This window comes from Sciurus carolinensis, chromosome 7 (assembly GCF_902686445.1).
Source record: "Sciurus carolinensis chromosome 7, mSciCar1.2, whole genome shotgun sequence".
NCBI classification, from domain to species: domain Eukaryota; kingdom Metazoa; phylum Chordata; class Mammalia; order Rodentia; family Sciuridae; genus Sciurus; species Sciurus carolinensis.
In genome coordinates this window covers 21,911,977-21,935,289 of record NC_062219.1, presented here as the reverse complement: position 1 = coordinate 21,935,289, position 23,313 = coordinate 21,911,977, and the positions used below count along the sequence as shown (strand labels likewise).

The 23,313-nt window shown below is 41.2% G+C and overlaps 2 protein-coding genes across 6 annotated transcripts in view; one reads left to right on the top strand and one right to left on the bottom strand.

Annotated features, from left to right (window-relative positions):
• Zc2hc1b (zinc finger C2HC-type containing 1B) overlaps positions 1 to 18,523 on the top strand; it is a 44,768-nt gene extending 26,245 nt beyond the window's left edge. Inside the window, exons 5-8 of the mRNA XM_047559157.1 lie at positions 1,477 to 1,616; positions 5,311 to 5,419; positions 17,941 to 18,025; positions 18,397 to 18,523. Coding sequence (XP_047415113.1) covers positions 1,477 to 1,616; positions 5,311 to 5,419; positions 17,941 to 18,011 — 320 coding nt within the window. The 3' untranslated portion in view covers positions 18,012 to 18,025; positions 18,397 to 18,523. The remainder of the gene's footprint in view (positions 1 to 1,476; positions 1,617 to 5,310; positions 5,420 to 17,940; positions 18,026 to 18,396) is intronic.
• Positions 18,524 to 20,168: 1,645 nt separating this feature from the next.
• Positions 20,169 to 23,313, bottom strand: part of Plagl1 (PLAG1 like zinc finger 1) — a 100,311-nt gene continuing 97,166 nt past the window's right edge. For all 5 annotated transcript variants that reach the window (XM_047559028.1, XM_047559030.1, XM_047559026.1 and 2 more), the window contains one exon: positions 20,169 to 22,749. In XM_047559028.1, coding sequence (XP_047414984.1) covers positions 21,312 to 22,749 — 1,438 coding nt within the window. In that variant the 3' untranslated portion in view covers positions 20,169 to 21,311. The remainder of the gene's footprint in view (positions 22,750 to 23,313) is intronic.

Here is a 23,313-nt window from a genome sequence, read left to right as displayed (position 1 = left end):
ACACAGCAAATGAAAAAGTCAGGCTCAAAACCAGTTAGGCAGGCTCCAGAACTTAAGGTCTTCATCATTTCCCAATACTGTCCTGTTTTATTTTATTTTTTAATTTATTTGTCACCATGTGAAATTTTTCTATTTTTGTTCCTATATCTTACTCCTTGGTTGCATCCCCAAATATAAAACAGTGCCTGGCACATAGTAGGTGTTCAGTATGTATTAAATTAAGGATTTAGGTGCTGCCTTCCTAAATGTGGAACAAAGGGTAAGACTCTGAGATCATTTATAAATGCTCACAATTCTTACATTCTTACACTTTAGGAGTATTTATTTTAGGAAACAATTCATTCAAATAGAAAACTCCCCAAATTGCTTACAAAAAGCTCTTAACCTTGAAGATATCACTGCATTACATACCACTCATGTAGGAATTTTGACTATGTGCCAATCTGAACCTCTATCCTGAGTTTAGGTTGACCCTTTTGGGGGAAAAAATTCCTCTTTTATGTCACACATATCCCCTTTGTTATCCCTTAAAGGTGCCTAAATCAAAACAAAGCAAACCCTAATCCTTGCCTGCTTTGGTGAGGGGTTGACCTCGACCTCCCCACTTTGCTACGCACAGCCCCACATTCCAAAAAGACCTTGGATCTTTCTCAATTCCCATTTCTCTTTCTAGCCAATTATGTGTGATAGTTACAAATGAAAGAAAACTTCAGATAAAAAGGTGTCTCACAGAACCACAGAGGTCGTACCTGGGGCCAACAGGAGTTGCCTGGGCCTTGCGGCTCAGAAGCTGAGACTGTTTCTGAAGTCACATACTTATCACCCTTCCTTCTTCCTTCTGTTTTCACACCCTGGTCACCTTTTATCCTTTCACCATCTCCTTTCCTGAATAAATTGTTTGCTTCTTCTCTTAGTTCAGTGAAAAAATCTAGATGCTGCAAAAGCAGTATGTCTTTCTGTTAGTGACAGTGTCTTCTAATCCCACCCCCCCAAGTCCACATTTTAAAACTAAATCTCATCTCCCTCTGTAACTCCATAAATTCTTTTCAACCTCTGTCTCACCCAGTACCAGAGTCTGGACTTTTTGTGAATCTTCTGGGCCCTTCTGGACCATTGAAACTAACATTCTGTGATTCCAGGACTGCTTTTTTAAATACAAGGATTCACTAAGTAATTTGTTTTATCTGGAAGTTCCTAAATACAACTAACCTCTTGTCTATGAAAGATACCTTATAAACATTTGAACAGCACATTCTTATTGAAATGAGTGCCTAGCTAGTAAAAAAGTTTCCCTACCGTGTTTTTTATTTGAACCCTTTCAAGCCTTCCTCTGGAATAGACCCTCTCGAGCCAGAATTGGGGACCTTGTCCTTTCATGTTGGACAGAGTTCACTTCTATTTGTTTCATTTTGTATAGTCCACTCCATAAGTGTTTTTGAAATGTTAATTACAATTTGTTGCTGTCTTTACACTCAGATTATATTCAGTGTCCATATTGTATGAGGAGGTTTAATGAAACTGCAGCCACAAGACATATAAATTTCTGCAAGGATCAGTCTTCTCGAAGAGTCTTTGATCCAGCCCAGACAGCAGCTAAATTGGCATCCAGAGCTCAGGTAAATATCTCTCCCCAGGTGTTGGCTTTGTGTCCTTGCATGCCTGGGGCAAAGCAGGTAGAATTTGCAAGAACCTTAAATACCCATCCTAAGAAGTGTAAGGATCAAGACAGCTGATTATTGTCACTCATCCCCCTGGGTGTTTCTTCTTTTGGAAGCATGCTTTCTAGCCATCAATACCTTGGGGTATTGTGGAAAAAATATTTCTAAAGTGCCTGAAGCTTCTTAGGATGACGACTGGAATATATAAAATGTGTTTAGGTAGCATTATGTTAAACCCCTATTTATCTGATGGAGATTATCAGCCTAAACCACCCCAATAGAACTGTGAGTCTGAGTGGAAGTGGCCTGGGGGCATGGGTAGAGAATCCCAGGGAGGATGCTCCCCAGGTTGTATCTTCTGATCTGTAGAGAAGAGGTGTCTTCAGCCTTTTGTTTAAGGCCACAGAACCAGCAAGCTAAAGGGGCATGTGGATGAACGGAAGCAGCTATTACAAATAGGAACCAATAGGAAAATGACAACCTGAGCTGGATAGCAATGACATTATAACCTCAGACAGAGCTGGAGCCAGCCCACAGCTCCAGACACATCAAAATCTCAGGGACCTAACTCACAGTACAGTAGTTTCATAAAAGTGTCTCAGCCAACAAAAAAAGACACATTAAGTTGGCCTGAATACTTTAAGAGCAGGTAACATATTTAGAAAGACTTCCTTTAAATCCAGTGTCTCATGGGGATAGGGCATTTTCCAACACTAGCATAGCCCATAGAGTATGCTTCTGGCCTCTCTCTCTCTCTCTCTCTCTCTCCTCTTCTATTAGGGAGTGGTTCAATATCAGCTGTATACCAGACACCATGTCAAGTACTGTTGATCAGACATTTTTAATTTAAAAAAGTAGGGTGTTGGAAACAGTACAGTCCAAGGGTGTTTTCATTGATGTATGTAGGAGGGTTGTGGGGGAGATGTCCCTAGGATTCCTGGGCATTTTCAAAGGTAAGCAAACATTCTCCTTTAAGTGTCAACGTGAGCTCACCAGCTCAGAGTTGGAGGAGAGAAAGTTGCCACCCAAAGCTCAGAGCGTCTGTGGGGAAGTGACAGGATGGCACAGCAAAGTGGTCAGCTGACCTAGAAGGGCTTTAAGTCAAGCCAGTTCAGGTTGGAGGACAAGAGGAACTGATCGCACAGATGCGTTAAAATCTGAGGACAGCAAGCCCCAGGGCCCCAAAGCGGGAACTGGAAATCCCAGGGAGCCTCAGCAACCCTCCTTCCCTCTGTCCATTCCAGGACTTCCTCTTGCTGCGCTTCTGCCTCCTCTCTGCAGACTGCTTTTCATGATTTTTCCACCTGGTTGTCTACCAGCAGCCTCACACATCATCCTATAGGCAGGGTAGACTAATTGAACGGTGGAAATTGGAGTGACATACAATTGACTTTTTAGACAGGTTATTCTTGCTGTCCAGGACCAGGAAGGAGCCACAGAAATGGGAAAAATGAGGGCCTGGGATAGGAGAACTAAAGAGGGGTGGCAGGGTGGATTTAAGAAATAAATGATGAGAGAACCAATTGAGGTAAAAATGGGCTTCTGATCATAATACAGGTTGAGTGCCCCTTATCCAAGATGCCTGGGATCAGAAGTGTTTCAGGGTTTTATGATTTTTTGGTGGGGGAGAGGGTAATGAGAATTGAAGTCAGGGGCACCCAACCACTGAGCCACATCTCCAGCCCTATTTTGTATTTTATTTAGAGACAGAGTCTCACTGAGTTGCTTAGCACCTTGCTTTAGCTAAGGCTGGCTTTGAACTCCTGATCCTCCTGCCTCAGTTTCCTGAGCACTGGGATTACAGGCATGCACCACAGCGCCTGGTTGGGTTTTTTATGTTTTTAAATTTTGGAATATTTGCATATATGTAATGAAATATCTTGGGGGGTGGCTAAGTCTAAACACACAATTCACATATGCTCACATACATCTTATGGAGCCTGAAGGTAATTTTATATGATATTTTTCGCATGTCTGTGTTTCGACTGACACACCTTATGAGGTTGGGTTGTGGAATTTTCCACTTGTGGTGGTATTATATTGGTACTCAAAAACTTCCTGAATTTTGAGCATTTCAGATGGCAGATTTGGGGGTTAGGGATGCTCAACCTGTACTATTAATCTAGATACAGGAACACAGGAGAGAAGGTAGGTGGTATGTTGCGGGCGGTGTGTGGGTTGGTGGCCATGAATACCATTTTAGAGACTCAATCTTCACAGCTGAGGGGACATGGAGAGTAGTGCAGGGTTGAAAGAGCCAGGACTCTGCAGTCAGTACCCAGGTTTTGACCTCAACTCTGCAGTCCACTCTTCGTAGGTTACTTCTGAGACTCACTTGGATCTGTACAATGGGCTTGAGCATAGACAGCCTAGCTCAGTGTGTTCAGTTAGGGCTCCTCTACCCTTCCTTTCTGCAGGAGCCACTTTCCTCTTGGTAAAGTTGGCACCCAGTTTGGAAGGGCCATAGCTGCTTGGGGCTTGAATTCAACCTACATTTGGAACAGTGTGTAAGTGTGAACCCCCCTCCACCTTGTAAAGCAGTAGAGGGCTAGTGACATTTCTGCAAATGATTCTTCCAACTAGTCTACGAGGTTAGTTGGCACTCGTGAGGCCAAAGAAGGCACAGAGAAGGGGTGAACGGAAGTGGTTTTCAGTCCTGAAGAAAGCCAGCTGGCTGTCCTGAGTGTAACCAGGGACTTGGCCCTGTTCCTCTCCTTGTTTTCCAGAGCTAAGCGGTGACTGGGAACACAGCAGAAAACTCGCTCGCTTTCTGCATTCCTTTGCTTGCTTCCAGTCTATCTGAATGGCAGTGTCTGCTTCCCTTATGCCAGTGTCACTACTTGTGGCCTTGCCTAATAGTGAAGCTTATTCAGAAATGGGACAAGAAGGGAGGGGTTGTTCCTGTTTTGAAGGCCTATTAACGGCATAGCAGAAACATGTTTCTATTTTAAACATAATCAACTTAAAAAAATGTGTCATACCCTTAACCAAAACAGACCAATATGGGCCTCTGAAATAGCTTTCTTTGGTTCTGATGGGGTTGAGCTACCTGCTACCATCTCACGGCCATACTTGCTGGGTGAGAACACACTGTAGCGGGTCATCTTTCTACTGTAGTTTCCATGGGACCAGAGGTGCATCCGTTGTGAGGTAAAGAGGAGCTCATCAGAGACATTTTGGTTGTTATTTTGTGTTCATCTAACCATTCTGTGGCTGCTCCGCAGGGACAGATATGGCCTAGGGATGTTGGAATGCCATGCTTAAAGCATTTGCTCTCTCTGATGTTTTCCTTCTCTATTTATGTTAGAAAACAAAATCATTTTCAAGTGTAATGAAAAAACACCGTGTTCCATAATTACGTCCTATTGACATTAAGTAATTTCTTATGTCTCTATATACCTAATTTTATAGAATAAACTTACCACCAACAACCATCAGGGCTTGATTATGGAATGAAAACTCCAAACCCAGATGTGGCGCTGAGTACCTACCTGAAAGAAGGACAGAATGGAAGTTGAGGTGTAGGGCGTGCTTGTCCCCTTCACCTGGGTGTAGGGGGTCCCTGCACATGAGTGAAGTGGACACAGCTTTACCTCTTGTGTGGTACCTGAGGTTAAAGAACCGTGCTCTGTCCCTCCCTCCCTCTCTCTAGGGCAGGGCTCAGGTGAGTCCCAAAAAAGAACCAACTGTTACCAGTGCTGTGGGAGCTTTGCTACAGAACAGGGCTCTGGACACCCCAAATGGGGTCCCCGCCAGGTCAGGTAAGTCAGAGTGTTTCCTTCAGCTTTCCAGTGATGGGGTCACCATCAGCTTTGGGATTCATCCATAGTTGGCAAAAGCTAACAGGACATCCAGTGTTGCTTTTGGATACAAAAGATGTGTGGGTTTGTTTGAGGTTAAAGCTTATTTGCCAAGAGGGAATATTTCTTAACTTATCAGGATTACACAACTTTGACAATGTACAAAGTCCAATCCCATTGCAGCAACAGGAGACTACAACCATTGTTCTCCAGTCTCTGAAAACCAAAAACATGGAGAATAGATGGCATTCAAATGCTGTGTGGCAAATAGAGGGTTTCCTTTCTAGAAATAAGTAATTTCTTCAAAGTAGCAGCAAAGCCTGGCCACCATGACAGAACCGAGTTTGTGCCGGCCCCGTTTCCCTGCATCCTCCCAATGCACTTCCTCTTATTTCACTCTGCATTTTATAAAACAGGAAAGGGAGGTTCGAAGAGGGTTAGTTAGTTTTCCGAAGCACACAGCTGGTAACCAGCAGGCTGGATTAGACCTCTACTGTGCTAACCCTCTCCATTCAAGCTGCATTAGGAGATGTGGCAGCCTTCTCCGTGATCAACATGTACTTCCACGCAATATGAATTATTTCATGGCCATAAGGGGACTGCAATCAGTAGTCATATTTGAAGGTATTTTCACAACTAGAGTAAGAATTGCCAGTCACACAGTCCTTAAAGTAATAGCACAGAAAAGTTTTGTTGTTAGTTTTAAAATTTCTCATGAGTGGCTTATCATGGACTAAAAGTTGAGTTGAAGTATAGATTTATTTTATTTATTTATTTTTTGGTACTGGGGATTGAACTGAGGTTGCTTTGCTATAGAGCTATTTCCCTGGGGCCTTTAGGTTTTTTGTTTTGTTTTGTTTATTTTATTTAGAGAACAGGGTCTTGCTAAGTTTCTTGGGGGTCTCACTAAGTTGCTGAGGCTGGCCTTGAACTTGTGACCCTCCTGCCTTAGTCTTCTGAATCACTGGGATTATGGGGGTACACTACCACACCTGGGTATTTTGATTTTTTAAAAGAACCACAATAATGTTTTCCAGCAGCTAGACCATTTTACATTTCTACCAACACTACACAAGGGTTCCATTTTCTCGATATCCTCATCAACACTTGTTAAATTCTGTCATTTTTTTAAATAGTAATTGTCCTAATGGATATAGAGTGGTATTTCATTATCGTTTGCTTTTGCATCTCTTTAATGATTTGTGTTGCTAAGAATCTTCTCAAGTCCTTGTTGGCAATTTGTGTATCTTCTTTTTGAGAAATGTCTGTTCATTGAGAAATGTCTTGTACATTTTTCAATTAGTTGCTTGTTTTTTGTTGCTGAGTTTTAGGAATTCTCTAACACCCTGGATTTTACCTTTATCAGATACTTGAGTTATAAATATTTTCTTCCATTCTGTGAATTGCCTTTTTACTCTATTGATACTGTCCTTAGATTCAAATGTTTTAACATTTTCATTAGGTCTCTTGTCTATTTTTTCTCTGGTTGCCTATACTTTCGGTGCCCTGTTCAAGAATTCATTGTCAAATCCAAGATCATGGAGATTTACCCCTACTCCTCCTAAGTTTCATAGTTTTGAGTTTTACATTTAGGTCTTTGACCCATTTTGAGTTCATTTTTATATATTGTGCCAACTAAGGGTCCAACTCCATTCTTTTGCATGTGGATATCCAATTTTCCATTTGTTTAAAAGACTATCCTCTATCCATCAAATGGTCTTGGCACCCTTATCAAAATCAGTTGACCATATATGCAGGCTATTTCTAGACTCTTTATTTCATTCATTTATGTAGGTATCTTTATGCCAGTACCACATTGCTTTGATTACTGTAGCTTTGTAGCAAGTTTTCACTTAAGTGTGATCCCTCCAAGATACAGCCAAGGTCATTTTGGATATTTCAGGATCTGTTGCAATTCGATATGAGTTTTAAGACAGATTTTTCTGTTTGTGAAAAAAGATCATTGGGATTTTGACAGGAATTGCATTGAATCTGTAGATGCTTGAGGTAGCGTGAACATCTTAACAATAATAAATCTTCCAATCCATTAACATGTGTCCTTAATTTCTTTTAGCCAGGTTGTATAGTTTTATTGCATAAGTCTTTCACATCATTGGTTAATTCTATGGTAGTTTATTTTTTTTTGATGCTACTCTTAAGTTTTCATAATTTCCTTTTCAAATTGTTCATTGTTAGTAACTAGAAAAGGAACTGATGTGTGTTTTCTTTGTATACTGCTACATTGCTGAATTTATTAGTTACAACTTTTTTCTGATAAAATCTTTAGGGTTTTCTACTTACCACTGCATCTGTGAAGAGACAATTTTACTACTTCCTTTCCAATTTGGATGTTTGTTTATTTTACTTGCCTAATTGTTTCGGCTAAACATTCTTGCTCTATATTGAAAGTATTCTGTATGTTTTTCATTTATAGGTTTTATAGTGTTGGGGTTATTTCCTTCTATTCTTGGCTTGTTGAGTATTTTTTTTTTATCATGAAAGGATGTTGAGTTTTTAAATACTGTTTCTGCATTAATTGATATGACAATGTAGTTTTTATTCTTCATTCTATAAAGTGTGTTATATTGATTTTCATACACCTATCCTTACCTACTTGGTCCTGTTCTATAATTCTTTTTATATGCTGCTGAAGTTGGTTTGCTGGTATTTTGTTGAGCATTTTTGCATAAATATTCATAGGGATATTGGCCTGTGGTTTTTTTTTATAGTGTCTTTGGTTTTAATGTAATTCTAGACTGATAGAATGAATTAGAAATTGCTACCTCCTCTTAAGGTTGTTTTTGGGGGTGGGACTTTCAGAAGAATGAGTGTTAATCATAATTTAAATATTCACTAGAGTTCACCATTAACACTATCAGTATCAGCTTTTGTTTGCCATGAGTTTTTTGGTTGCTGGTCTGATCTCTGTGTATTTGTATTTTTTATTTCTTCATACTTTATTCATAGTAGATTCTGCATTTTTAGGAATTTGTCCATTTCATCAATGTCAAACTTGTTGCAATATTATTGTTCATAGTACTCTCATAAAATTCTTTTTATTCTGTAGAATAGGTAGTAATTTTCCCCAGTTTCATTTCTAACTTTAGTAATTTGATCCTTCTCTTTTTTTCTCAGTCTGTGTATCTAATGGCTTGTTGATTTCTTGGTCTTTCCAAAGAAACAACTTTTGATTTTTACTGATTTTATTTCCCTTATTTTTCTATTCTCAATTTTATCTCTCCTTTAATGCTTATTTTCTACTTCCTTCCCTAGCCCTAGGTTTAGTTTGTTCTTTCCTATTCCTTAAATTTCAAAGTTAGGTTGTTGGTTTTTTATTATATTTCTTATTTATTTGATGTATGCAGTTTGATGTATAGCTACAAATTTCCCCTTAGCACTGCTTTCACTGTATCCCAGAAGTTTTGGCATGTTGTGTTTTCAGTTTCCTACGTTTGATCATTTCTCTTGTGAGTTCTTATTTGATCCATTGGTTGTTTAACAGTGTTTTGTTTAATTTCCACAAATTCCTGCATTCTTCAGTTTTACCTCTGTTATCGATTTCTAACTTCATCCTGCTGGGGTTAAAGAAAATACTTTGTATGGAATGTATCACTTTTAATTCATGGAGACTTAACCTGTGACCTAAGGTGGTCTATTCTGGAAAATGTCCTGTGTGCACTTGAGAAGAATGTGTATGCTGTTGTTGTTGAATAGAGTGTTTTGTATATGTCTGTCAGAGCTGACTGGCTTATTGTGTTGTTTAAGTTCTCTGTTTCTTATCCCTGTCCAGTTGCTCTCTCCATTGCTGAGAATGAATTGAGGTCTCTATTACTGTAGAATGTTTATTTCTCCCTTTGTTGAGTTTTGCTTCATATATTTTTGAGGGTCTATAACTAGGTTCATAATTGTAATATCTTCTTGCTGTATTCAACATTTTATTAACTTATAACATCCTGTTTTATACAATGTTGGTGTGTCTCTCTTGCTCTTTTCAATTGTTGTTTGTACATTATATCTTTTGTCATCCTGTTTTTCTCATCTTTTTGGCTGCTATGACTAAAAGATTTGACCAGAACAACTTTAGGAGGAAAAGTTTATTTAGTGGCTCATACAATTTTAGAGGTCTTAGTCCATAGGAGGCTGGTTCCATTCCTCAGGGCTTGAGGTGGGGCTGAACATCATGGCAGAAGCGTGTGGCAGAGGGAAGTAGTTCACATGGTGAACAGAAAGCAGAGAGACTCCACTCTCTAGATACAAAATATATACCCCATAGCTATGCCCTCATGAACCACCTCCTCCAGCCTCACCCTACCTGCCTCCAGTTACCACTCAGTTAATCCCATCAGGGATTAATTCACTGATTAGGTTAAGGCTATAACCCACTCATTTCATCTCCAAACCTTTTTGCATTGTCACACACATGAACTTTTAGGGACACCTCACATCCAAATCATAACGTTTCCATTTTCAATTTACTTGTTCCTGTGCATCTAAGGTGAGTCTCTTATAGATAGCATATAGTTAAATCATGCTTTGTCCATGGTGCCAAACTCTGTCTTTTGATTGGAGAGTTTACTCCATTTACATTTATTTTTTGCAATAGATTTGAGTACTGTCTAGAGTCCTTCTATTTCACCCTGCAGGACTCCTTGAACATTTCTTTCAAGGCAGACTTTTTGGGGGCAGACAGGACAGGAAGGGTACCAGGGATTGAAGTCGACCACTGAGTCACATCCCCAGCCCTATTTTGTATTTTATCTAGAGACAGGGTCTCACTGAGTTGCTTAGTGCCTCACTTTTGCTGAGGCTGGCTTTGAACTCATGATCCTCCTCTCTCAGCCTCCAGAGCTGCTGGGATTACAGGCTTGTGCCCAGCACGGCAGATCTTATGATAACAACTCCCTTAGCTTTCTGAAAATGTCTTAATTTCTCCATCAAATATGGGATTCTTTTTTTTTTTTGTTTTACACTTTGTCTATATAAGCCCACTGTCTTCTAGCCTCCAAAGTTTTTGATGAAAAAAATTGCTGACAGTGTTAAGGAGGATACTGTAAATGGGATGGGCTGCATTTCTAATCCTGCTTTCAAGATCCTTTGTCTTTTGAAGATTTGTCTTGGTGTCCATTTCTGTGAGTTCATCTTGCTTGGAGTTCACTGTATCTATTGGATGGTTGTAGTGATGACTTTCATTAAATTGGGGAAGTTTCCAGCCATTGTTGTCAGAGACGTTCTCCTCGCCCTTCTCTCTTTTTTCTTTTCCTTTTTCTGGTATTCCCATGTGTTGGTTGGCTTGGTGGTCACCCATCGTTCCCTTAAGCGCTTCGATCTTTTTACTTTTTAGTCCTTAGATGTAATAATTTCCATTGTCTTATCTTCAGGTTCATTGACTTTCTTCTTCTGCCTGCTCCACTGTATCCTTGAGTCCCTCTAGTAACTTTTTTGTTTTAGTTATATTTTTCAGTTCCAGTATTTATTTTTGGTATCTTTTTAGGATTTCTCTCTTTGTTGGTATCCCCATTTTGTTTCAGCCATCATTTTCTTGGCTTTCTCTACCTCTTCTTTTAGTTCTTTGAGCATCTTTAGGACAGTTGTTTAAGTCTGTCCCTAGATCTCCCTAGAAGATCTGTCATCAGGGTTTTGTTGTTGTTTTTAATAACGCTAAGAATTGAACTCAGGGGTGCTCTACCACTGAGCTGTATCCCCAGCCATTTTTAATTTTAAGACAGAGTCTCACTAAGTTGCTGAGACTGGCCTCAAACTTGCAGTCCTCCCTCCTCAGCCTCCTGAGTCACTGAGATTACAAGAGTACTCCTCTATGGCCAGATGTCATCAGGTCTTTTTCAAGGAAAGTTTCTATTGATTATTTCCCCCTATGAATGGGCCATACTTTCTTATTTCTCTGTGTGCCTTGAAATCTTTTTTCAAAACCAGACATTTGAATCTAACAGTGTGATAACTCTGGAAATTAAATTCTCCCCCTTCCCTGGTTTCTTATTATTTTCCTTTTAATTGTTGTAGATTGTGCAAACAGTCATTCGGAGATGTAAACTTGAGGTCTTCTCAGGCCTTTTCTGAGCTTGGGCTACTCCCTGGACATGTGCAGTCACTCCAGGTTTCCTGTAGGTGCAGTTGTTTGGAACATACTGGTTTCTAACGTCTGATTCCACAGAAGGGAAAAAGACAAAAATGAAGGAGGGTGGACATTGGTCCCTTAAGCTCCCTTTAAGTCTGTTCCTTCAGCTAGAGGAGAAATGGATTGCAGCTTGGGGGGCCGCAGGGGCACAACAGCAGCAGCCACCTGCCTCTTTGTGCGTCTCTTTGATGAGAAACAACAGTCAGCTGTCAGAACATAAGATCAGTGCCTAGATCTCTAATATTTGGAGGATAGGATTCTTATTGCCCACCCTGCCTCCCATAAGCCATGTGCAGATTGATTCAAGGACATGTGCACAGCTGCCTACCACATGGCTGGGGGTGGGGAGGATGTGTAATTGCTACTGTGTTAAAAGTTGAAATTGATGAAATTAACTGCACTTTACTGTCCAAGACTTCCCCTCCAAGTTACAAGCCTTCATAGACTTTGGAGTCCCAAAATAGTCACATCACACAGATTCTGCCAGTGCAGTTGTTATCTAGATGGGGAGGGAAATTCCTGGTGATTGCTACTCTGCCATTTTCCCAGAATTCTGACAGATTATTCGTTTTCTCCTGATCTGTGAAAATGTAACAATGAGCTAGAGTTTGGTTTTCATAAGAAAAAAATAATTCAATCTGTATGTGCATTTGTTTGATAAACCTTTCACTAACATGCTTTTTTCCCCTTAAGTCTTTCAGAAAAGACAATTTCTTTTTATTATGATTTCTTATTTTCAGATAATATAGGATAATGCTTAAAAGGTGAAAAGCACTCCTTGAAGTCTGAAGTCAAAGCTTAATAGGATTAGATAACTTTGACAGTGTGTGGAGTTGAATCTGGCTGTAGCAGCAAGGGTCTAGAACTGTTGATCTCTTATCTGTTGAACTGGGAAAGAGCTGGTAATAAGAAAAGACAGCATGTTAGTGTACTGTTGAAAATCAGGGGAAAATTCTGCCCTTGGAAAATTAATTTCCATAAAGTGGCAGCAAGGCATAAGGGAAAAGGTCCTAACTTAGGACTCACAGGTCTTGTTGTTAGCGGGTGATATGAAGCAGAAAATTATGACACCAGTCTGAAACATCAGAAAATAGATTAGCAGATCTAAGCAAATGGAACGTTTGCTCTTGATTAGTCACTGGAGGTTTATAACCACTATTGTTGCTTGGTTAAAGGCCACTTTCTTCAAATGGCATGTCCTAGCTTCTATAGTACCATCTGACCTCGCCTTCTACTCTTTCTTCTCAACCCTACTCCAGCTGCAGTGGCCTCTGTTATTCCTTGAACATAACAGACATGTACACTACTACCACAGGGCCTTTGCCCTGGCTGCATCCTCTGCTGTGTCCACCAATCTACACAGCTCAGTTCTGTGCTGAAGTTTCACCATCCCAGTGGGGGTTTCCCCAACCTGTGTATTTAAAAGTAACAAAGACCTTCCTAGTTCCTTTGTAGTTTTTGTTCCCCATAGCATTGTTATCTAATATTCAGTATATATATATATATATATATATATATATATATATATATATATATATTTTTTTTTTGTTTTCTCTCTCCTCCCACCAGCAAAGGAATGTAATTTTTAAGAGAGCAGGGATTCGTCTATTGTGTCTTACTTTTAATATACCACTCTGTCCCTATCATTTAGAATTGTCCTGGCTCATTTGCAGTCTCATGCCTGCAGCTTTCCCAGGCTAGCATTGCCTGCTGGTGGCCCTAGGGTTCTGGGGTCTCAGGACACATTCAAACTATGTCAGATCTTCACAATACAAACGGACCCTCATATGAACACAAAAGTCCTTCTGGAATAAAATATATGGGAGAAAGTTGGATCTTATTTCTCATTTAAATTATTGACATTTAAATGGAACCGACATGTTAATTAGCTTTAGGAGATAGCTTCCTCCCTTCCTCACCCCATTTCAGGCTCAAGATGTTTCAAAACTTTACTTTCTTCTTTCCTGTGACCTTCCCTGATTACATTTAGAAATAAAATTGCTGGAATCACATGTCTGGAACTCTGCTGGGGGAAGCAGAGGCACAGCAGTGGAAGCTGATTCTCCAGAGTGTTTAGACTTGGAGAAAAGTGCGAAATGCCTTTCACTAATGTGAACCAGCCTGCACGTGAATCAGACTCCTACCTGGTGTCCGTGTTTCTTTTCCTGGTCTGTGTTAATGTAAGGGTCTACTTGTAATATGAGGATCTGCTGTGGTTTGAATGTGTCCCCTGAGACCCCAGAACTATAGGGCTACCAGCAAGTAACCCCAGCCTGGGAAAGCCGTGGGCACGAGCCTCCAGCCCATGAGGGCTTCTGCATGCACTGAGCTCAGCAAAGCTCCAACAGGGAAGGGGGTGGTACCTGAGGCCTTGGGGGCCCAGCCCTTACCCTTTTTCCAGTGTGTCCTTCTTGTGGACATGGAGCCCAAGGAGATTATTCTGAGTCTCAAGATTTCATATTGTTTTCCCTCTTGGGTTTTGGACCTATTGGGAAGCAGTTACCCCTTTCTTCTTCTTTCTCCCTTTCATAATGGGATGTCCATCCTATGCCTGTTCCACAATGGTATTTCAGAAGTAGATAATTTGTTTCATTTCATAGACTCACAGTGGGAAGGAAATTTGCTTTACAGATGAATCATCCCTTGAGCCTCACCCACATCTGATTTTGATGAGATTCTGAACTTTGAACTTTTAAGTTAGAAGCTGAAATGATTTAAGATTTGGGGGCTATGGGGACAGAATGGATATGTTTTGCATGGAAGGAGGATATTGACTTAGGGGCTGAGGCAGAATGCTATGAATTAAATGTGTCCCCCAAAGTTCATGCACTGAAGACTTAGTCTCTAGTACTACAGTATTTAGAGGCAGAATATTTGAGAGGTGTTTCAGTCATGAAATTCTCTCTCTCTTCCTCTCTCTTGGGGTACGCTCTCTTTCCCTTCTGCTGTCTGCCATGGGCTGACATAACCAGAAGATCCTCATCAGATATCTCAGGGCCCCTTAAGCTTGGGCTTTCCAGCTTCCAGAACTGTAAGAAATGAACATCTTTTCTTTACAAACTTCCCAGTCTACTATTTTCTTATAGCAGCACAAAGCAGACAAAGATAAAATCTTTTTAAATTTGTTATTGGACTTTGCTATTTCTAAATTGACAAATCAGTAGTTTAGGCTACTATGTGTTACTCTCCTTTTTTTTAACTTTATGGCCATTTATGGTACCACATAAACTCAACTGTTGTCTTTCAGATAGCTAGTAATGTCCATATCAGTCTATTTTTCCATTACTGTAATAAAATACCTGAAACTGGATACATGATAAAGAAAAGAGAGTTATTATCTCACAGTTCTGAGACTGAAAGTCCAAACAACATGACACTGGTACTCTGGTGAGTACCTCACAGTGGATATCATCACAATGGCAAATGCTTATGCAAGAGGGAGATATGGCATGGCGAGAAGGGAAGTGAAATCTAGGGGAGGGGCCAGACTTGCTCCTTTGATAACAGCTCACTCTCACAGGAACCGAGGTTCCATGAGAACTACTTAACCCCTTCCTAGGATGATGTCCCTAATGACCTCCCTATTAGGCTCCACCTTGTAAAGGTCCTACCACTTCTTAACATCGCCACACTAGGGACCAAGTTTTCAACACCTGAACACTTGGGGGGTCACATCCCAACCATATCTAAACCATAACAACCTCCCAAACTCTGGATTTCATTATTCAACTCTCTTTAGCAAAGTAAGCATGTAGTATCCCCCATGAATAATGGCTAAATTCTCAGCAGGGGAGACGCATGTGTATAAGTCACAGGTCTTCCTTATCCTGGGGTCTCATGAGAAGACACTGCATGTGGGGCTGGGGAGATAGCTCAGAGGGGCTGGGGAGATAGCTCAGACGGTAGAGTGCTTGCCTTGTAAGCACAAGGCCCTGGGTTCAATCCCCAGCACCCCCCCAAAAAAAAAGAAGACACTGCATGCACATGTGAGAGCATGTGAAATAGGGACATTGTTGCCAGGGTGCTCAGGAGGAGTCCTACATCCAACAGTTACCAGGCAGGATTGTTTAAAAATCTAGGGGGACAATCAATAACTCTGCCTAGTATTTAACAACAAGATGGAAAAGTCCTAAGGGAATACAAGAAGGAACTCAACTTTGCCCAGGAGGCTTCATGGCTGTCCAAATTGGCAGCCTGAGAGAGGAGAAGCCTCGTGGAAGAGGATGGCTTTCAGGATGAACTAGATTTTGACAAGAAAAATTGAAGACTGAACAAGGATGGGGAAATGTGAGTGTAGAGGACACACTCCAGGAACACAGGGCTGGTTTGGCCGAAGCAGAGGAAAGAGTTGGGGGGTAAAGAGAAACTCAAGTTGAAATGGAAGGCCCGCGTGTGAGCAGGGAACTCAGGGACGCCGGGCAAGCATTCAGACTTCACATCCTTTATGTCAGCGCTGTTGTCACATCCTCTGCCACTCACTCTATGTCAGGCACATCTGTGTGAGTCAGGCAATTACGATGACCTAGAAACGCTTTGTCTCTGGCCACTTTAAGTTAGCCTGCCAAAAATTTCTTTTGAGAAACAGCATTTTAAGAATTATGTAAGAAATTCTAGCTTACTGTAAAAGATATTGGGAAATGGAGGGAAAGTTATAAAGTTGAAAATCATTCATCCTGCTGCCACCCTCGCCATGGTTAGCTCTGACATTTTTTCCCAATTTATTTCTCTTCATATTCTTCCCTTCTAGTAACATTGGAATCATCTTGTTTGTTTGTTTTTTTTTTCCCACTTAATGCATTTTGACTATTTCCCTATAGCAAAAAAGAATCTCTTTGAAAACAGTATCATATCAGGAATACGTTGTAACCACCTCCGCTATTTCCCTGATAGTGAGCAGGTAGATTGCTTCTACATTTTTCCTGTATTCAATAAGTCCCCAGTTCATGGACAGTGGCCCCACTTAAATTACGCACTCTTCCAAGCACTTCATGGACAAAGTCATTTAATCCTCAGGCTAGCATGAGCAGGTCAGTGTATGTTCATATTCCTGTTTTCCAGATGAGGATTAAGCAATTTGGACAAGCAACTTAATAGGAAGCAGCAGGGCTTTTCCCCAAAGCTCCATCTGCTTTGGGAAAACTGGGTCCAAAAATACAAATGTCAAGGCTATAGATAACATTAGGAAATCGTTTCAGGAAAAAAAAAAAAAAAAAAAAAGTGGCTCCTCTTGCATTCCCACAAAGATTCTAATGTTCAGATGGGAAAAGCGTTTCTGACTTCCAGTCAGCAAGCAGTTACTGATGACGGTTTGCTTAAGGCTTTAGCATCAGAGTGACTGGTGGGCAAAGAGGTGCCAGCACCACGTTACTTCCCCATCACCTTTATGCTGAGACTAAAATTGCTAGGAAAATGTAATTCTGGGATCCACACCTGTGTTGCTTCATAGTTAGTAAACTGAATTGTTCACTTTTGTTGCTGTGGCCCCACCCCTAGTCTGTGGGTTTTTGTCAAGTTAAGCATCTTGCCTGCTCTCGGATGCCCCTTCTTCCATAACTGAATTGTGTGGCAAACGTAGTGAGATCTTAGTGTCAATTTCTGATTCTTTGGTAGAAGGTCTATATATCCTTGGGTAAAACTAACACTGAAAGCTTCTCCTATTCCTATATCCTCTGATTGTTTGACTCATAATTTCCTTATTGCTCTCTCCTCATTAAACACTGAATGATGATTAGAAAGGAGGCCTCTAGGACAGAGGGAACTTGTTTCTTTTTATAAAGAATGATTGCTCTGAAAATCCTGTCCCATACCATTGGTCAAACCCAGAGCACAGTATGCTGTGCTCAGATCCAGAGACCTCTACATCTCCATACCTAACCATCTTGTGGGGCACAAAGGAGTGGAACAGTGCTTGTGTCACAAGTCCAGCCACGTGAAACCCCCGGGAGGGAAGGCTTCCTGTGCTTCCATAAGGCTTGGCAAACCCTAACTGGTATGGGAGCTGGCAAAGAACCATGAAAACGTGAAATACTCGGGGTACATTTTGAAAGCTTAGGCAGTGGTGGGGAGGGATGCGGAGGTCATATTGTATAAATGGCAGGTCCCCTAAGGAGCCAGTCCAAAGTTCATGGGAAGATAAAGGGCTAGGGGACAGTGGGCAAAGCACCTGAGATGGTCCCCATTTTCCTTATTATTTGTCCTAGGACAGAAAGTGGGTATAGATACCAACAAATAAACAAACAAATAAAAAATAAGGTTTTGGAATCCAATGTGAGGATTTCATAATCATTCCCCCCAACCCTTGGGAATGTTTTGCTTTGACATAATAACAAATCTGTTTGTGTTTGCAAAGGATTCGCTATGGACCCTACTTCTGGAGCAAAACTCAGACAAGGACTTAGTAAATCTCCTAAAAAAGATTAACTCCTAGAGATCAGGTAAGAGAAAAAAAATTCCTAATCCAGATGTGGCTGATCACACAATGTGCAGAATATAGTTGGTCAACATTTGAGAGAATGGAGCTATCCCAATTTGGGCTAGCACAATGTATGCTCATGAAACTGTTGGTTGATGTGAAAGGACACCCCGTGTTTCAGTCTTGCGTTGAGGGGAGGGCAATGATCCTCACTTTTGACCTGGAAAGCTACTGCCTTGTTTTTTTTCCCAAACATTCCACAGTAAAAGGATAGTCCCTGAGATTGTGGATTGTGTGTAAAGTGTTTATAGATCTACAGAGGCCTGTTGCTTAACATTCTCACTGTGGAAAGAGTGATGGTCTAAAGCTAACGATGCTTTTTTCTGCCTTCAGACTGGCTCCATGAAGCTCATCAGCCTGGATGGCCTTGTACCCAGGAATGCCACCCAACAGGAAGGACAGACAATGCCCAAGTTCTAGAGGCATCACTTAGGATAAGTAACACTAGCTTCAACTTTCCTCTTTACTCCCTTCACAATTTTCAAAACAAAAAAAGCATTAAACAAATCAACCTGTATGATAATGTTTAAGATTCACTTGAAGTGGTTTTTTTTTTTTTTTTAATCAAATTGTTGCTTTGGGAGTTGAACCTTTTTGTGACATCGTCTTTGGAGGACTAGCATTACTTATTTACTAGGAATGCTGCATTCTAACCAGAATCTTTTCTACATAAAAGCTGTCCTAGGCTAGCTTTAATATTTACTAATATAATTAGTAATGATTCCTATTTTAAATGTTCCTTTCTATGTCATGTAGAATAATTCCACACAGAACATATTTGGGGGGAAACTTGCAGGCGGAAAGTTCACAGAAAACTTCCCACCCTGTGGAAGAACACCACGGGCCCCCTGCCATCCATCAGAGCCAAATCAGAGCCACCTGCTACTCTTTGCCATTTCTTTACACAGCTGCTGGGAGAAGGGGAGCCAGCTCCTTCTCCTCTTTGCAGTCTTAGGCGTCAGGGTTTTTCTTTTTTTTTTTTTTTTTTTTTTTTTTTAGGAATCATTTATTTATTTAATAAGTCTTGTGCTTTTTTAGCCCAAAACTTAATTTTTCTTCATCAGGAACTTTAATAGGGAAAATTCAGTGAAGTTTCTTGTCTAAATGTCAGTGAGATTCCCAAGTTGTCCCCATGATAGTGCAACAAAAACATCTGAAGCTCTCACGACCTGAGTTTTTGGGAACAAATGCGGTTGTTTTATGTTCATTGCAATGTTTTATGAACATCAGGTGTGCATTCTGGAACTGACCAAGGTCTATATTAAACCATGTAAAAGTCTTTGTGGACGCTTCTCTGAATAGACTTTGGGAGGTCCTAGATGAGGTGAGCTAATGCTCCCCCGACCTCTTGTTCTGGAAGAATGCTTCCATCCGAGAGGAAGGACGGAATATGGAAACTGACTTGGACATCCAGAGCGGTGGGCAACAGATTCCTTTTAGCGAGTACCCTGTCTTGTTTCCTTCCCACTGGCTCAACTGTACTTTAAGGAAGGAACTCAGTCTGGGGTTTGGGAGTGAAGCTCAGTGGCAGAGTGCTTTCCCAGCTCACATGAGGCCATTGGTTCTGTCCCCGGTGCAGCAAAAACAAAACCCCCAGCCGTATCCCAGTATTCCGTAGTTTAAGTTCCTTGTGCTTCAGCCTAATCCTGGGTAGCTTTTGCCCTTTGTGATGGCCAGGGTCTCTCTCACTGGGCTTATGATAGGCTCCTGGGATGTGCAAATTCAACACTTCCCTCTCTTTATCCTCCTAGTCTGTCAGATTTAGGGGGCACAATATTTTCTGAAGAAATTCCTGTAAGTAATAAGTACATTTTTAATTTGCAATTAGAAATTAATGGTAAATACTATTGTAAAATGGATCATAGTAGCCAGGGTGAACTAAACTCTGGTAGGTATCTGGTAGTTAGTATGCTAACCTATACATCAGAAATAACTGATTTTACTCAAAAGGTAGTTTTTAACGGATGCAGACCCACAACAGTAGTTTATGTTCTGTGGGGGAAGTAATGACCAGGAGGGGGCACCAGGGAGCCAGATCATTGTCTATTTTGATCTGAGTGTTTAATGTCGACGCAGGTGTAGCTATATGAAAATTACTCAAGTCGCATTGCAAGATATGTGAAGTTTATTATATGTAAGATACATGTTTATGGAAAAGAAAACCTCTAAAAACAAAATACAAAGGAGGTTTTTAAAAGGTTAGGATACATCTTAAAAACTCATAAGATACCATATTCAAGAGATACAGATTTCGAGAGACAGATTACAGGTACAGTTACATTGTAAAATGTAATCCTCTTTGAGTAAAAGCTAATAATGACTTAAACCGATGAATTACAAATGCGTTTATCTATTGGCGATTACAAACAATACTTAGGAACTTAAGCAGCTTGAAGTTTAAGCTAGGCAAAGAAAATTCTTGTTTAATATATATATATAAATTCCAGTAATATTTTTTAAATTCCTGCTAAAAATATAATCAATATTATAGTCAGCAAAATGCCTTTGACTGACGCCTGGATTATTTTACCACTTAACCTGGTTACACAGTGATTTTTTTTTTTCTGTCAGATGTAACTGACAACCAGTTTTGTCTTTAAGATAAATGAAATGATAACTCACGTTGCAGCATCATATGGAAAATATTCAAACTACATTTAAAATGCTTTAAAATGGAGAAGACTATCACTCCACAAGGATTTTTTTTTCTGTAAAACTACAGGTTGGCTATGGTAACAGTAACTAAACTACGTCCAACCCTGAAGGTAGAAAAATCCCTGAAAAGAAATACACAGACTATTTGTAATATAGCATATAAAGGTTATATTCTTGTTTTAAAAAGAAAAAAGGAAAAAAAAAAAAAAAGTTCTCCCAACTTGGGGAAGTCCAAGCCTTTCTATTCTAGGCGGCGCTACATAAAAAGTTATATAGTTAACATTATGATCATGGCTTACGATTAAATTCAATATGACAAACACATATATAGCAGCTGTCATTTTGGATGTTGGTTATGACAATATTTGCAGTTCGATTAAAGAACACGCACTGGTTACATTTGGTACAAAGCATGAATACTCAGGACAGATTGGCACAATACATGCAGTTCGAGAATTCTCTTAAGACAGTCATCACTGAATAAGCCATAGTCCCAGTCCTGTTTTCTACATCTTTCCTTGTATTATAACTGATGTTTACACTGCTTCCTAAAACATCTTCCAGAATCAGAAAAAGATGCTTTTAGAGATCATTTATCTGAAGGCATGATGGAAATGAGGCAGGATGGCAGTGCTGGTGCCAGTCGTAAAGACAGGGGGAATGGGGGGCAGGGGGAGCTGGCCCAGATTCACGGTGCCCATGGCCAGTGGGGCTTCTGGCGGCTGCGGCTGCGGCTGTGGCAGCGGCTGTGGCAGCGGCTGTGGCAGCGGCTGTGGCAGCGGCTGTGGCTGCGGCTGCTGCAGCTGCAGTTGCAGCTGCTGTGGCTGCTGTGGCTGTGGTGGTGGTGGCGGTGGTGGTGGGGGTGGGGGTGGTGGGGGAGGTGGTGGCGGCGGCAGCGGTGGTGGTGGCTGCTGCTGCTGCTGCCCCAGGCAGGTCAATCTATGGGGAAGAGGTTCCCCAGGCCCCAGAGTGATGGTGCTATTCCCAAAAGCATTTTGGGGAGCAGGAGGGGGCAGCTGCCAGAAACTCAACAGAGAGGATATGTCGAGAGAGGCAGGGATTGTGAGATTCACAGTGTCTGCCACCAGCTCCTTGGGAAGGGTGACCTTCCCAGGCCCTCCCTTAGCCAGCTCAAAACCTGGGTTGAGCTTGGGAGGCGACTGAGGCTCTTGCAGAGGCAAGTCCTCAAAGAAACTGATATTGCAAAACCCTTTAGTATCTGCTTTCAGAGGCAGGCTAGGAAGCGGAGCGTATGAGGTAGCAGTGGGGGTGTACTTGGGATTCTGAAGGATTGGGGGAGAAGAGCTCGGTGCTACCATGGGGTGCAGTGCGGCAAGGGGCTCTGGCAGCGGTGGTGGCATAGGCTGGATGGTTTGTTCTGGAGGCCCAAGGGTGAGGCCATGAACCTCAGGTGGCAAGCTACCTGCAAGCCCATTCTGGGCAGGAACTCCTATTGGGAAAGGAGACAAGGGAGCAGCCTTCAGTTGGAAGGAAGGCGCCATAGTGTGGAAGGTGCTCAGAAGGTCTCCTGTCTGCAAACTCTCTCTCATGAGCTCCTGCGAGTGTGTCTTCTTGGTATGACGGGTCAGGTGATCCTTGCGCCCAAATCTCTGGGCGCAGAACTGGCACAGGAAGTCCTTGCATCCTGTGTGGACCACCAGGTGGCGTCGCACATCCTTCCGGGTGTAGAAGCATCTCTCACAGTGGTCGCATTGGTGCTTCTTCTCCTTGGTCACGGCAGGGGGCTTTTCTTCTGCATGGGCTTTGAGGTGGTCAAGCAGCACCTCAGTGCTCCCCAGCTCCAGAGCGCAGACCCCACAGGTGAGGTCCCCGCTGCTGGCTGCATGCAGGGCCAGGTGCCTCTTGTAGCCCAGCATGGTGTGGTATTTCTTCCCACACTCCTCGCACACATAGGCCATTTTATTGGGGTCGTGGGTCTGGAGGTGGTTCTTCAGGTGGTCTTTCCGGTTGAATGTCTTCTCACAGTGAGCGCACTGGTGAGTTTTCTGGGGCGAGTGGGTAGCCATGTGCCTAGGAGCAGAAGGGAACATTGTACAAGAGTTGTTTTATGACAAGAAAGGTCTAGAAACAATATTATGTCAAAATGGTAATAGTTTTATCTAGATTTTGCCATTTTTATTTTTGAACTACTTTTTTCTGTATTTTCCACATAAAATTTTATTGCTAAAAAAATCATGAACTACTAAAGATATTATGCAACTTTCACATCTACCAGGAATATTTTTAAGAACATATTTTCCTAATATATTGTTTAAAAATCTGTATGCAAGTATTTAAAAATATGTGATCATGAAAAATATTTTTCAGAAGGGGGCTCAAGGGACATTTGACACCTTTTGGAAATTCACAAATTTTCAAAAGTGACCCACTTTGTCTTCTGCATGGAACCCACCAGTTCCCATTTTTTAGTTCACTGTTCCTAATACAATCTTGCATGGTCTGTATCAATTGGAAGAGGGGGAAAAAAGGAGCCTTTTAAAATGTCTATCGGAACCCAGTTTTTAAAAACTCCACCATCCTTCAATTTTAAAAAGGTTCATTTTAATAACTAAAAAGCTAAAAACTGTGTTTCTT